Here is a 14,881-nt window from a genome sequence, read left to right as displayed (position 1 = left end):
CTTAGAAATTTTCTAATTCAGACTAGGTTGTTGGATTCCATCAATACCAGTCCACTGAGGGTTTACAGTGATAATTCTGCAGCTGTTTGCTTCACTAAGAATAATAAGAGGTCTAATAACTCTAAACACATAGACCTGAAATATTATAGTGTGAGAGAAAGGGTGAAGCATAAGGAAATTGAGATAGCTCAAATCAATACACAATTGCAGTTAGCTGATCCATTTACTAAGGCATTATCTGTAGCAGTTTTTCAGAAACATGTAGCTGATATGGGAGTCCTTCCTACCTTAGATGCCTAGGATCAGTGGGAGAATTACTTTTAACATAAGTTTTATCTTTAGTGTTGTTTAATTTCAGTTATTGTTTTTCCGAAATTTGAAGTTTTTGTAATGACTTTGTTTTCATTATTCAGTAATAAGTCCATGGTATTATTCAGAATTTTTTTGTTTTGCTGCAGCCTTGAGTGATTGAGAATATCTCTTTGTTTTTTCTTTATTCTACAAATAGCTATTTGTTTAATGTTGGATGGATTGAGTTGATTAAGATCAACATATTTGTAAAGTGCAGACACCTTCAGTAATAATCCATTCCAGTTTTAGTTGTGTCTGAGATTTTGATAGTCAAAATCCTTCAGTTTGGACCATTTACATATGCACTGCAGTTAATGACAGATACATACTGCATATGTATGTTTTTCTTTTGTTTGTATCAATTGAACTTATGTGAGTTATGGTTCTGGTTTTGTAGTTTTGGAGTGATATGCTTTTGAAAGCATTATTTTTCCTTGGCTCTGCCAGATTCCATAACTTGACCAAGTTTGTGATTAAGTTTGAGGATTATATGCAATTTCATGTGCACACTTCAGTGGTAATTTCGTCGTTCTAATTATATGCAATTGAGTGAGTAATGTAGTCCAAGTGGGAGAATGTAAGAATTGGACTTACATTAATCACATTATGATTTAAACAGTTGTATATGGTTACTGTTAAATGAAATAGCCGAGATTGTATAGCTAATTCTATCCCTGCAATGATAAGGAAATTGTATCTGTATTCCATATTGTACTGGGGAACTTAATATGCTTGTAATCAAGTAATGTATATTGATACATGATTTATATGTAGAGGAACTAATTGATTTAGGAAAACTGTTATGGGAAGTTCCTGATATCATCCTCTATATATAGGTTTAGGTCCCTGCACTCTCTACACGCAAGTCTTTAGATCTCAGCCCCATATACAGAGAACTTGAAACTAGAGCAGTTGCAGAAGACCGGACCAATTCATCATGGCACACAACTCGTTTACATCTTCAGGTATGTATTATGTTCTTCTAATTGTTCTGGTATGCCTTCAGTAAATGTGTTTATATATATGTGATTGTCTCTAGTTGAGTAATCCTCAAGTTTAAGATAACAAATGTAACATATTCGAGCATGTTTAAAGCTTAGCATGTGCACTGTGTACTATGCCCTAATTATATAAAGATCGAACATCCAAAAAGAAGAAGCAGCACGTCAAAAACATAAAATCTAGGTTAGCAGAAGAGTTCCAAATTTTCTGCTCAAGGAAAAGAAAATGCCCCTTCCGTCCCCTTTTTGACACATGAAGCAGAGTGGCCGCCAAGGATCAAGAGCGATACAATATGAAGTTTTAATTTATTCCACACCGCCTGTTTGAACCCTACAAATTTTACTCACACCTTTATTTGTAATTAGGGCTGCCACTTGGTTTGGTAATTACCAAACCGACCGAATACCAATCGATACTTTAGGTTTGGTAAACCGACTTTTTGGTAACTGAGACCGATAAAACCGAAATCGAAAATTACAGAAAAAGTTGGTTTGGTTTTGGTAAATACCGAATCTACCGATTATCTAAATATTAGCTTTATATACTATGGTTTTCAATACACATATATGTATATTAAAAAATAAACATAAAAGTTTTCATAACAGCAGGAACATTACTCAATATACTACATTAATAGTACATGTATTTTGAGTAACCTAGTCCAAGATGGTTAAATAACCTAGTTTTATTGAAAATGGCTAAAACTTGATGTCATATATACAAAAGAAAGCTATGATTAGTAGATGAATACGGAGTTTACAGTTATAAAATTGAAAAACCTAATTTTGTTCATTCTAATTTATATTACAAAGAATTAGTTGTTCCAAAGTTGGTAATACCGAAAACTGAAATACCGAATTTGGTAGATATGATTAAAAACCGAAAATTTTGGTTGGTAATTGGTAGCTCAATTTTGAAACCGAAAGCTTTGATTTTGAAGTTGGTAATACCTATAACCGATTCGAACCGACTGAGTGACAGCCCTATTTGTAATGCATGCATGTTGTGCTGAACCGGCTGACTCTACCGATGAGGTTGTTCTTTCCCAGTTTCCCACCTGGTGTTCTATCTGCTCAACATCCCATTCACGCAATCCATAGTTACTTAGTCAAGATATGCTAAAAAATGAGGGATGCTGGTGGAATTTATAGGACATGGAGGGAGTCGAGTGGAATAAGCTAGAAGCTATAGGGGTGCATGGTAGTTTAATTAACTTTACTACTTTACTCAATTATCAATCATATTTTCAGCATCTTCTATTTCTTTTTAAACAAAAATCCCAGCAACAATAGAACCTTATAATAACTGCTGGGTTTAAGCTTCGACCCATTTTGGCACATTCCATTTACTGAGTTTAAGGTGGTGTCAGCGTACGTCTTTCGGATCAGCAAGATTTTTCTTCATATTTCTGGCCAAAACTTGGACTATAGTGCAGAGGACAAATCTGCTGCAGCTTTTGTGTGTGACCAGTGAGATCTGATCCAGTTTGTAATCGAGGAAAGCTTTCATGAGAGGCTAAAGCATCACATATGTATCAGCAGTACTGTTTTGGAATAGAACTACTTCATGTCATTTTGGTGAAACTAATATAATTCAGAACTTGAGCCAGAAATTGGCATTCATATCAAGCCACTACGTACAGCTAGCTGAAACTCCTGCTTATTCATAAACGTGTGAAATGAGTTGCAGGCATTATAAGTACATCGAAAGAGATTCATGAATCTGATGATATAAATTTATAGCAGTGAAGCAGTACTGATCAATTCCAGGAGCTAGAAGCCAAACAAGTGGCTGTTTTGGCTGACTAGATTGCACACAACCTAGCTAGCTTGTAGTTCCATTTCGACTAGCTTCTTACCGCTGAACTGAAATAAACAATGGCAAATTGCGGAGAAGCCTAGCTATGATCCCCAAAGGCTATTAGTTTGAAATTTTAGCCTAGTTTTAGTCATTGGGGGCACTTTGGATATGTATCATTGCAGTAATGCTACTTGTTTGAGTTGTTTCACTTATGCAAAAAATTCTGCATCCCGATGATTCAATAGAGCAGTCTCTCACAATGATTTCGGCCTCCCATTCTTGTCAAATCTCACTTCATTGTGAGAGGCTGCCCTGGATGTAGGAATTTGTTTTTGATCTATATTTCGTTTTGACGGTTTTGTGGTAGAGAGTCCAATTCCTATGAATCCGACCATACATTAGCCACATATGGTTCCAATGGGTATAGAGATTAATTCACATTGGTGTTTGTGGTTTCCGGCCACCATTCTTATATAAAAATTGGGCAATTGGTAACTCTTTAGTGTGTGAGCTGTGATATCAATCATATACTCATTATTTCAATTAGGATTACAGCAATTGTTAATTGATTGTCGTATCAATATATGTTGATTGAATTGTAATCGTACGAATGATTAGTGGATGTTAATTAGAAGTTAATATTTCATTATGTTTTTGTCCATTTACCCCATTTTTAGAGATTTTTTTTCTCACTTACCTCATTAAGTTTTTTTAATTATCTCTTAAGTATTTCATAATACCCCATTAAGATTTTTTTTTTGTTTATTATTATTTTTTTAATACCATTTTACCCTCACCCCTTTGTGACTTAGAGAGAGAGAGAGAGAGAGAGAGAGAGAAAAGCCATAGGAGACTTCGCCGGAGCCCGTCATCGGTCATCGGTCGCCGGATTCCGGCCAACTTACGCCGGAATCCGGTCACTAGGCGCCGCCTACCGGAATTCTCTGAAAACCTTGCCAGAGGTCATCAGCGATTTCATAGGTCGCCGGAAATGTTTATTGCCCCAATAGACGTCTATTGCCCCCCAATAGAACTTTAGGTAGCTGGAATAAGAATTAATCTTCCTAAAATTAGACAAATAAAACTTTGATTAAAGAAATAAAACTTTGATTAAAGAAATAAAACGAAGAGATTATGTCAATTTAAAAACATGATCTGGGCACCCACTGCTGCACCTTTCTTCGCAGGTTGCAGGCCATCGGTTGTTGTTTTGATCCCAATCAATCGATCGAAACCAGAGCATGAAGATGTCTGAATGTCAAATCAGGCCCTCGGTTGCAGACTCGTCGCCGGTTGCAGGCCCTCGGTTGCTGTTGTGAAGAGATCAGCGAGATGGAGATCAAGACATTTGGTGGATCGTTGGAATCTGCAAGAGAGAGAGAGAGAGAGAGAGAGAGAGAGAGAGAGAGAGAGAGAGAGAGAGAGAGAGAGAGAGAGAGAGAGAGAGAGAGAGAGAGAGAGAGAGAGAGAGAGAGAGAGAGAGAGAGAGAGACGACGACGACGACGACGATTCAGATCGACTCGGTTACCGGAGTCGAAGAAACGACGACGTGAACAGCACCGTTGCTTTCCGATGGATCAATGCCGGGAAACGCCATGAATCCTCTACCTCCGCCTCTGGATCAGCGCCCGGAAAAGCCGCCGTCGTGGAAATCCACTAGTGTCGTGCTGGGGAGAGAGAGAGAGAGAGAGAGAGAGAGAGAGAGAGAGAGAAGGCAGGCTCCGGTGAAGGGATGGGATAGAGAGAGAATGGCAGTGGTTGCAATTTCTTAATTGAGTTGAGGGCAAAATGGTCATTTGTTGTCAAATTGTGTAGATGAGAATAAAAATCTGTTGCTGAGGGTAAGTGGGATAATTTTGGGAGAAAATTAGAAAAAACCCAAAAAATGAAGCTTCTATTAAGAAAAACCCATTCCTATATTTTCTTTTAATCTACACCCATTCACATAATTAAACCTTCCTTATAGGTTTTAAGTCTATAATTAAGTTTTTTCACCTTTTTTTAGTTTGACTATTTTACCCTTCTGATTGAATAAGTATAATATTCCTCAAATATAGCTGTTTTTTTTTTTGAATTTAAATATGGCATTAGTTATAAACACAAATTAGAATTTAATATAATCAATTTATTTTTCCTTATTTAAAAACGATTAATTGCCTTAATTATTGTATATCAGTATATCTCTTCCTTTCTGATTTGATCTATACATTTGCCATGTTTTAGTAGATATGTTTGTGTAGATATTCCTATTATTAGATATCTCAACGTGATTAATCGCCTTAATTATAGTATATAACTGATGCCATATTTTAGGAGATATGTTTGTGTAGATATTCCTTATTTAAAAAGATTAATTGCCTTAATTATTGTATATCTCTTCCTTTCAGATTTGATCTACATATTTGCTAATTTTTAGTAGATATGTTTGTGTAGATATTCCTATTAGATTTCGTAGATTTCTCAACGTGATTAAACATTTTTGTGTGGAGATATTTCTATTATTAGATAGCACCTAAACTCTAGGTGGGAGTATTCTTTAGCCATCAAGAACTTGTAGAATCTATTTGTGAGGGGGATTTTGTGTTTTGGACCTTTTGCAGCAAGACCCTCTTGATTAAGTGAGACTAGGCCCAAAATTGTTCAAAGGTTGGACCTGAGAACAACTTCGTTGCAACCCGCTAGATGATAACAGCAGCTATTGGACTGGATAATAACAGCAACGATTGGACTAGATGATAACAACAACAATTGGACTAGATGATAACAGCAGCGATTGGAGTTAATTTCACGAGAACAGAACTTATAGGTAGATATGGTGTGGGAGCTAGATGCCTGGGAGTTTAGCAGAGAGAGAGTTCCAGCGATGACATGATTTCTGGGTTTTGGGTTAAGGTTGATTGGGAGAAATTGATGGCTAGGGATTCAGAGATAGAGCTTGATCTCTTGCTTGATGTTTCTGAGTTGTTGATGCTTGGTTTCCAACGGCAGTGAACCCGCTTTTTATAGCGGAGATAGGCGGGAAAGATTCGTGCTGAGAACCCGGGGTTTTGAAGGGGTATTCTCAATTTTGGTGGGATCATTCTAAAGCTTTCAGTTTTTGTTTTCTCCATGAAACCAAAAGAGTGAAAGCTTGCTCTGGCTATGAGACTGAAGGTTGGTGGTATAGGTATAGGACGGTGGCAATCCCAGATTTTGTGCTGCTGTGATCTTTGAGGGATTCTAATCCCTTATTTTCTGCTATTGTAAATTGTAATCACAAAGTTTGAGGGCTATTGGAAATTGAAACGGGATTGCTGGGTATATGAATCAGAAAGCTTCTCCATGGATTCTGGGTTCTTCCCAGAAATGGTGAAGCACCAATCCCAGTAGCAACTTTGATAGCACGATATTTCTGGTTTAGGGGAAGGAGGTGGCTTCAACGGGCTTTGGGCTAAAGGCTGTTATAATGGACTTTGGGTAAGAAAATAACTCTAGTGGGCTTTAAGTTTTGCTGGGCCTGCATTCATCTCTTTACTAGCCTTTGTTAAGATTTTAGCCCCTCAAGCATGAATTTTGATCCCCAAGCCCAAAATTGTCGATGGGCCTCACAGAATCCGTTACCTTCCACACCATATCCCTCCGTATAAGCCCCAAACGTAGCTTGGGTCTACGCGTATCGCATGGTAAATAAGCGTGTTGGCTCCTTTGAAAATGCATGTCAATCGTTTGAGAATTTGAGCTTCTCGTATCGCTTGCTAAATAGAGAGCTTCCTTTTGACGTGAAATGGGCTTGCTTGCAGGCCCAATTAGGTTACAAGGTTGATGACTTGCCCTCTTCGCTTATCACTCATAGAATTTGAACTCGTGGGAATTTGGGTGTCAACACTTTTGAGAAGCAATAAGAAGAAAAAGAAACATGCAATCAAGAACTTATAGAGTATATTATACCTATTCAATAGCATAAACCCTGAAAAATCACAAAACAAATACCTCTTCATCAGGAAGACACACACCTATTGAATAGGTAGCAAACACAATGCTCATCAACCGTGCCAATCGGATTAAAGGGATATGCAGTTGAACAAAGGCAACCCACCAACCTCTGATTGTGCGATCCATTTATATCACAATCACAATTTGAAATCAAAAACATAATCGCATGATTGTGGAGATATTGATACCGGCTTTGAATGTAGAGATTAGGCTTTTGAATGTGGAGATTACATAACCTCCAACCCAGAGGAGAGTTTTCAATTGTTGGAATCAAGGGTTTTCCATCGGCAGCAAGACTGGATTTTAATATTAATGGTGCATGGGGAATTTGATAGTGGCAGCTTTAGTAATTCTTAACAACATTGAATTTTAATATTTATCATATTTAATAGTTTTTTTTATTTTGAATAAACCGAATTAATTGGTTTGGGTGTATATTAAAACACTATTATAGATGAGTTTAGAATGTGTTTGAATTTGGGTGTAGAATCAAATTCTCCTAATTTTGGTGCTTTGGGTCAAGGACCCTTATGTTTTACATATGTGATGCATGTAACACTATTTAAACCTCTTTTGTGAGAAGGGATAAATATTTTAAATTACATATGCTTATTTGATATTTGAAATGTTACCAAAGTGGGTATTCTTTTCAATAATGTCTTGGGCACGAATTACTGGGCTCAAGGAAGTTGGGCTTCGAAAAGATGTGCTAGCCCCAACTAGATTGGGCTTCAAAAAGATGCGTTGGTTCTAGTTAAATTGTGGTTGTGCTTTCAAAAATATGCATCAGCTCTAATCTATGAATTGACAACCAACTTCCGATGTGAGAATTCCGATGTGAGAATTGGTCGCCCGTGTATACCTAATAGTTAGGTTGTATGTGAGAGACTGTGTTGAGGATCAGAGATCACATATTAGAAAAATGATAAATATACATAAAACTTATGAGGGGGCAGTTTACAAGTAATTTTACCGAGGTCTTTTTGATAAAACTCAATATTTAATAAATGGTTAAGTTGAAACAGTATCAGTGTAATAGTAGACCATTTACCACACTTGCCGTTGTTTAACATTGCATGAAATGACTACTTACTTATTCTTCTTTGATATTTACATCACAACTTCAAAAAAAGAAAAAAAATGACTCTGTACTTAATTAGTGGAAGTAGAATTACATAAACAACTCCAATCCAGCCACTTTGTTCAACAAATCGGGATTTTCCAGAGTGAGTAAGGCGCAGTTAGGTACATATGTTAGTATAGCTTTTAGCTTATGAAACTAGCCTCTCCATAACTTCTATAAGCTGCTATCAAAGTTTAAATTTTTTAATAAGCTGCTTTTGATTAGCAGCTTTTTATATAAGTTAATCCCCTCTCAAACTGGGCCTAAAATTATATATGTTAATATGGGCTGTAGTATCCAGATCAAGATTCATGGTTTGTTTCTGGAGCTACATAATTTCGTTTTGACACATTCACTAACATCCAAAGCAGAAAGAACTCAAAGAAGAAGTTCATACAAAAGTGTGGAGTACTGCGCACTAGGCCTGCAGAGACCAACTTTGAAAACATAGCAAGAAAACCCATGACAAGGCAGTAGAAATTCTCAACGGACAAGTAATATAAGTCCTCACTCTCTTGCTGTCCTTAATCGCCTCTAAGCCAAACCTTTAAAATGAGTGAAAATAAGAGAACAATAAATCTCTATACAATGTTGGATGAGATCTTGCATCGTTCGACCAATACATTAGCTCCGCAAAGAAATTTTAAAGTGCCTCTCTTGATTATTGATCAACTCTAAAGAGGCAATAATCTTCATTATTGGGACTTGAAATCCATGAGTGATCGATGCAATTACTTATAGGGGGAAACCAAAACATTTAGTAGTTATAACTAAGAATCTTGTAACAAAATCTAACATCAAATTATTGATTAATCATCAGTCCTTGCAGCTGGATTATGGAGGACATAGATAATCATAATCGTTATAAAATAGGAGGAGCCAGAGCGGTGAAGATGCATATGGAGAAGTTAGGATAGCTTTATAGTCAATCACCTAGGTATCTCCAGTTGTATCATGTGATATAAGATGACAAGCGATTGATTTTTTTTCCTTACATATGTCAATGAGAATCGAACTCATGACTTTTATAATGTTAGAATTATATCAACAGGTCACGGCTCACCGACATAACAAGCAATGGTTTTCTATTATTAATATTGTATATAACAATCAGAGAAAAATTCACAAATGTCAAACAATACAACTATAATACAGACTAACACCAACTACACATATATGAAACTCAAAACATGCAATGGGATGTCCAGAGTCCAGACACAGTCAAATGTATTACAAAACGATGTTCACCATAATCACCAATCACATCCATGCATCTATAATGATGGTGATCTCATTTAAAGGTGCCGAGACCAACAGCGGCCTCTCCAGTTCCATATGACTGAAAGCTTGCCCTGGCTCTGGAATAGTTAGTGTAGTAGAACGACGACACAATTGTGTTCAGGAAAATGAAAGCTGCCCCTGCCCCAAAAACTCCCTTTCTCAATGTCTGGCAATCTGGAGGGTCTTCGCCGAAAATGGTCCTGTACTTGGTGTGGTAGGCGTTACTCACGGAACCCGCCAGCAAGCACGCCTCAGCAATGAAGAAAAAGAACCTGAAAATGTATAAGAAAATCATATCTATCACACATTGCAAGATCTGAGGCTAAAACATTACCGCAAAAGTTAAAATCAAAACTTAGTCTGCAATTATTAACATCACTGTGCTAAATAAATTGTTAAATTATACATTTGCCTTTGTCAAACTCAGTCTTTAATTAATGATGAAAAATCATACCAGCAGGTTATGAAAAGGACGACTGCCCAGGCTCTTGCTCCTCCAGGGCTCAATGGCTTTCCGCAACAAAAGCATCGGCTTACCAACATTACGATGACCTGAGATACCAAGAGGAACAAAAATGCTCCAACACCGTAGCCTGTTGCAATGTCTGAGTCATAGACACAATAGTTGTAGTTCTTTTCATTATCTTGCACGATATTTGCCTGTCATGGAAGAAATAATCGGCTTATTACTTTGTAATTAAGCAAGCACCATCTTCTCTTTTCGGTGAAAGATGCAAACAGATAAATAAAAAACCAATCAAATGTTTATGGTGAACTGGATCTGTCATCTCAATACCACAAGAATCTTGAACTAGGTACTAATTTTTAACCACCTTGAGCAAATTAAAGAAAATTGCCTCGAAAAAAAAAGAAAAGAAACATTTTCACTTAATCATATGCACAAGAAAACCATCCATAGAATTAGATCTGGAACTTGCACTAGGATTATCATCAAGAACACAATTTTCTTGCCTCTCACTTTTCTGGGAAATCCCCTCTTTGTTTTTGGTCCAAATTGATCCAACAACCCAACTAAATGTATTGTATCCATCCAATAGTCACTAAAATTCATTCCAACTTTCTCAAATTCCCAGCAACTCTTAATCACAATTGAGTGAGTTCCCTTTTCTTTATACATTTCATAGCAACCAAACCCGACATATCAATAGAAGAACATAACTTTCACAAAACCCAAAAAAAGAACAACACTTTATATACAAATCATTCCAGTATAGACATTCACAGCCTAAAAAGACAAGCTACAACAATGGAGAGAGACTTGGTGTGAAAATAAACAGATACAACTTACATGGCTTCTCCTCTGCTCAGCTGCAACAGCGAGCCCAAAAGCGATGATGTTAACGATGACGATTGCGATCAACAACAGCTTTGAGGCCATGGTTAAGCAGACCCAGTTCCTAGATCTCCCTTTCTAGTCTTGGGGCTCTAACTCTTACCTTTTCTGTGTGTCTGTTTAGGACCACTAAATACTGGAAACAACTGTAAAAAAGTATTGAATAAGCAAAGTGAAGAAGCTAGAGAATAAAATAACAATGACGAGTGACCAACAGAAAACTACATTCCACCGCTTCCTCAAGTTGAAAATGGCTACCGCACCTGTAATGTCGAAATTCCGAAATTAGCCATTGCAGGAATGCAAGCCAAGAAGCCATTCCGAAATTAGCCATCGCAGCACGATTCACATTTTATATTTCATTTTTTAATATCTTAATATCACATTTTTACAATTTACATTATAAATCATGCGCTAATTGGATGGATTGTCATGTATATGAGTAATCTTTTAATCAGTTAGTTACATTTCATAAAAATTATATTATAATTCAATGAGTCATTATTCGGTGATAATATACTCTTATGTTATTTTTTATGGTTCGATCGAAAATAAATAAGTGAAGCCATGCTACTAAAATTGAATATGCATTTTTCTTTTTTCTCTTTCCTCACCCACTCCACTAGACCTCACTTCGTTTTTCCCATGATGCAAGTGAAACTTAAACATGTGACCTCCATAATATTAGCTATTATAGACAACCCATCATCAAACAAAGATTAAAAACAAAAATATTTTGCCGCAACCAAGTATGATTTGAAATGTCAATTTTTTATCTAAGACACTAAAATAAACCGTGCTGAACTTCGATTTCGATTGGATGAAAGCTTTTGCAATATTTCTAAATTCGTTGGAAAATGAAATTTCCACACGCCATAATGACATATATGCACGTGTCTCATGTCATAATTTTGGACATGATGTTTATATTCAAAGCACTCTTTTGCCGGAGTTGAGGGCAATTTTGTCATTACAAATCCTTACAAGCTCCCATACCTCACCAACTAGAAAGCAGGTCGCCAGGTCGCAACCAATTGTCGGTGGGGGTATGAATACTGGGTTTATTGAGTGCTTCAGGAATCAAAGGATGCTTCACAGGCCTAAAAGTGGAGCCCTTCTTTTTCATCAACAAGACACCAATCAGATCCAACGGTAGATCCGGCGGTGGTTTCGGTAGGCGTGAAGCAGACGAAAGTAAACTCCAGAACCTCGCTTTCGTTGTTGGTTGCCTTTCACTGTCTCACTGTCTCACTGTCTCTATTCTTCTTTCTTCTATCCCCTGCAGCCTGTGCCACTCAATCATTTACGTCCCTCATCGTTTTGGGATCACGTGATTCAGACTGGCACAGTGATTTTGTGGGGTCCCACTTCATCCGACGGTTGCCACATAAACGAAGACATGAGAAGGTTTTTATCCTAAATTGAGAAGACCGTAAACATAAACCCTTTGGATGATCAAAGTTAAACTGATCTAGATTGAAACTTAAAAGAGTGTAGAATGGTAGCGGTTTAAACCAAATTTGGAGATTAGTTTTATTGTGGCCAAGAGATGTAAATGTATCGGTCTCAAAGGTAGCCTCTTAAAAATCATGGTGGAAGGAAATGTCTTCAAACTTGACAACAAAAGATTTTATGTCTTTGATTATAGCATAAAAACGCATGGGAGTTGTGCATTTGTTGTTGATATTATTGATAACAAGTTTAGAGTCTCCTTCAACACAAGCATGCTTCAAGTTATTTTTGAAGAGCTTAAATAAGGCTCGTTCTTGAGAAAGAAAAACTTGTACTTTCAATTTTAACTCGAACATTATATAAATTAATTTGCTTATTTATTTATTTAATTTTTCATATGTGAAGCATGTTTAAACAACATGCTCAAAGCTATTTCAATTGGCTTTTAATTGTACCTAAGGCATACTGTTGCCGCCTCCAAACCCAAAAACCCTAGAACGCGATCTCTGTTGATCGTTCTCCGGCCCCAACCTCACTGATGTCGTCCATTGAAGATGTCACCGCCAACTTCGCCGCCTCCTTAGCTCTTGCAGGGAATGAGGTGGTAGAATTGACGCGCATGAATGGCGCCGGTGTCCGCCGAGGGTCGCAAGCCTATCTGCTTGCACGACCCCTGACAACAAAACCCTATGGTGCTGCAAACCTTCAATGTCATTTTAGAAGGATTTGGGTGTTGGACGGTGGCTTCAAAGTCCAAGACAGATCCCAGAACAGGTTTTTTTTTGCTTTCGATCTCAGAAAGAACTGAAACAAGGTGATCAAAGAAGGTCCATGGTATTTCAACTAGGCACCAGTAGTTATGCATGACTACAACGAATTGTCAGCTCCTCATTCCATCCCACTTGACATCCTCTTCTTCTGGGTAAGGATCACAAACATCCCGCTAGCCCTTGAGGTGGAAGAAACAATCATGAATGTGGCATCTATTGTGGGCAAATTCTTCAAAATAGATCAGAAACTGTTCGATACTAGAGGCCTGATTCGAGTGCATGTGGCGCACGACATCAGAAAACTCCTCTGCCTGAAGAAAACCCTAAAGCTAGATGTGATCGAAGAAATATCTTTCTTCTTTGAAAATCTAATTGGCACGTGCAAGGTTTGCAATCTCATCTTCCATGATCAAGGTGTATGCCCAGCTGCAACAACTGCAACTAAACCTAGCACCAAACCTGAGAATTCTGTGGCTAACCGGATTGAGTTGGTAAGTTCCTTTATTGGTTTCAAGGAACAGCGTTTCACTAACGGGGAATTTAGGTTTCAAGGTATACATACTCTTGTATTGCTGTCTATGGCAAGGAATCTGTTTGGCAATGGTGGTCATCACAAAAGCAGCAAACCTGTGGTCATCAAGCCCACTGAAGATCGCCTAGAAAAGCAGCACAAATTGGCTAGCAGCAATGAAGACTTGGCCTTGGTACCAATGGAGGATATGCAACATACTATGAAAAGAGGACGTCCAATATCCCTATTCTCATCCCCAAAGAAGCTGAAATTTCTCTTTGAGGAAATGCAAGGCATTTCTCTTTGAGGAAATGCAGGCAACCAAGTTGTGAGCCCCCGAAAATTTTGTTTAATTTTTAGAAGGTAATTTTTCGCCAATAAGATTTTCGCAAGGTGATTTAAGTGAAGAAATCGATTTCGGAGATTGTTTTGGTTTCGAGACCACCTATTGGGCCTTATGATTTAAGTTTGGGCCGAGATTCCTTCATTTGGGCCTAGAAGGTTACAAAAGTTTAGTGAGGCGACCGTTTGTTGAAGTTTCGAAGACGATAACTTGAGTTGTAACAAAGTTTTGATTTTTGAATTTTTACGAGATCGAGTTTTGGGCCCAAACACCCGACCTCCGATTCCGACCAGAGCCGCCACACGCGCTGCCGCTGGCGCGTGAGAAATCTTGACGCCGCCGTGAACCCTGCCGGCGTAGTCCTATTGTTCTGGTAAGCCGTTTTCGAAGCCCCCTTTCGTTATTTGGTTGAGTTTCAGTTCCAAAATGGTGGATTGCTGATGTTCAATTCTTTTGGTTGATGTTCTTGAATCCAGGACTTGGAGGATGGGAATTGAAATGAAAGGGGAGCTTGTGGTCTTGGTTTCGATTTCAGTTTTGATGGGATGGTGAAGAATCTAGAAGGACTGCAAGAAGCAGTACGTTATGGAGGTTGTGGTTTCGGCAGAATTGAAAATGGGTAAGGAGTGCAGGCCTATGAATTTAAGAGTTTGATTGTTGTTTGGACTTTGAGACTAATTATATAAGTTGTTGTTCTGTTGTGGAGATGGAGACTTGAGGTTCTTGGATTTCTGCAATTTGGAGTATCGGAGAAGATGAGCTACTGGGGTAGCTTTGGTTGAAATCGGATATGGTAAGGATATTCTGCAGTTTCTGTTTTAGATTACAAAAATTGGTTGAGGGTTGTTTATTGATGGTATATTGTCTGTTAGGGATTTGAATGATTGGTGATGTGGGAATTGCAGCCACGGCGGAATTAAA

General features: G+C 37.8%; 1 protein-coding gene across 1 annotated transcript; it reads right to left on the bottom strand.

Annotated features, from left to right (window-relative positions):
* Positions 1–9,317: 9,317 nt before the first annotated feature.
* On the bottom strand, positions 9,318–11,082 carry LOC133731983 (uncharacterized). Its single transcript, XM_062159436.1, has 3 exons — positions 10,840–11,082; positions 9,985–10,190; positions 9,318–9,802 (listed from the first exon to the last, which is right to left on the bottom strand). The coding sequence occupies exons 1-3, from the start codon at positions 10,927–10,929 to the stop codon at positions 9,541–9,543; spliced, it is 558 nt and encodes a 185-aa protein (XP_062015420.1). The 5' UTR covers positions 10,930–11,082; the 3' UTR covers positions 9,318–9,540.
* Positions 11,083–14,881: the final 3,799 nt, after the last annotated feature.

This window comes from Rosa rugosa, chromosome 2 (assembly GCF_958449725.1).
Source record: "Rosa rugosa chromosome 2, drRosRugo1.1, whole genome shotgun sequence".
Classification (NCBI taxonomy): domain Eukaryota; kingdom Viridiplantae; phylum Streptophyta; class Magnoliopsida; order Rosales; family Rosaceae; genus Rosa; species Rosa rugosa.
Note: the sequence above shows the minus strand (reverse complement) of the source record. Positions and strands in the feature narration are given on the sequence as shown.

Excerpts from the sequence above, each read along its gene's own strand:
- LOC133731983 (XM_062159436.1), bottom strand. The coding sequence starts at position 10,929 with ATGGCCTCAAAGCTGTTGTTGATCGCAATCGTCATCGTTAACATCATC. Across the intron at positions 10,191-10,839 it reads CTGAGCAGAGGAGAAGCCAT|GCAAATATCGTGCAAGATAA; the intron begins GTAAGTTGTATC and ends CTTCCATGACAG. Across the intron at positions 9,803-9,984 it reads GTCCTTTTCATAACCTGCTG|GTTCTTTTTCTTCATTGCTG; the intron begins GTATGATTTTTC and ends ATACATTTTCAG.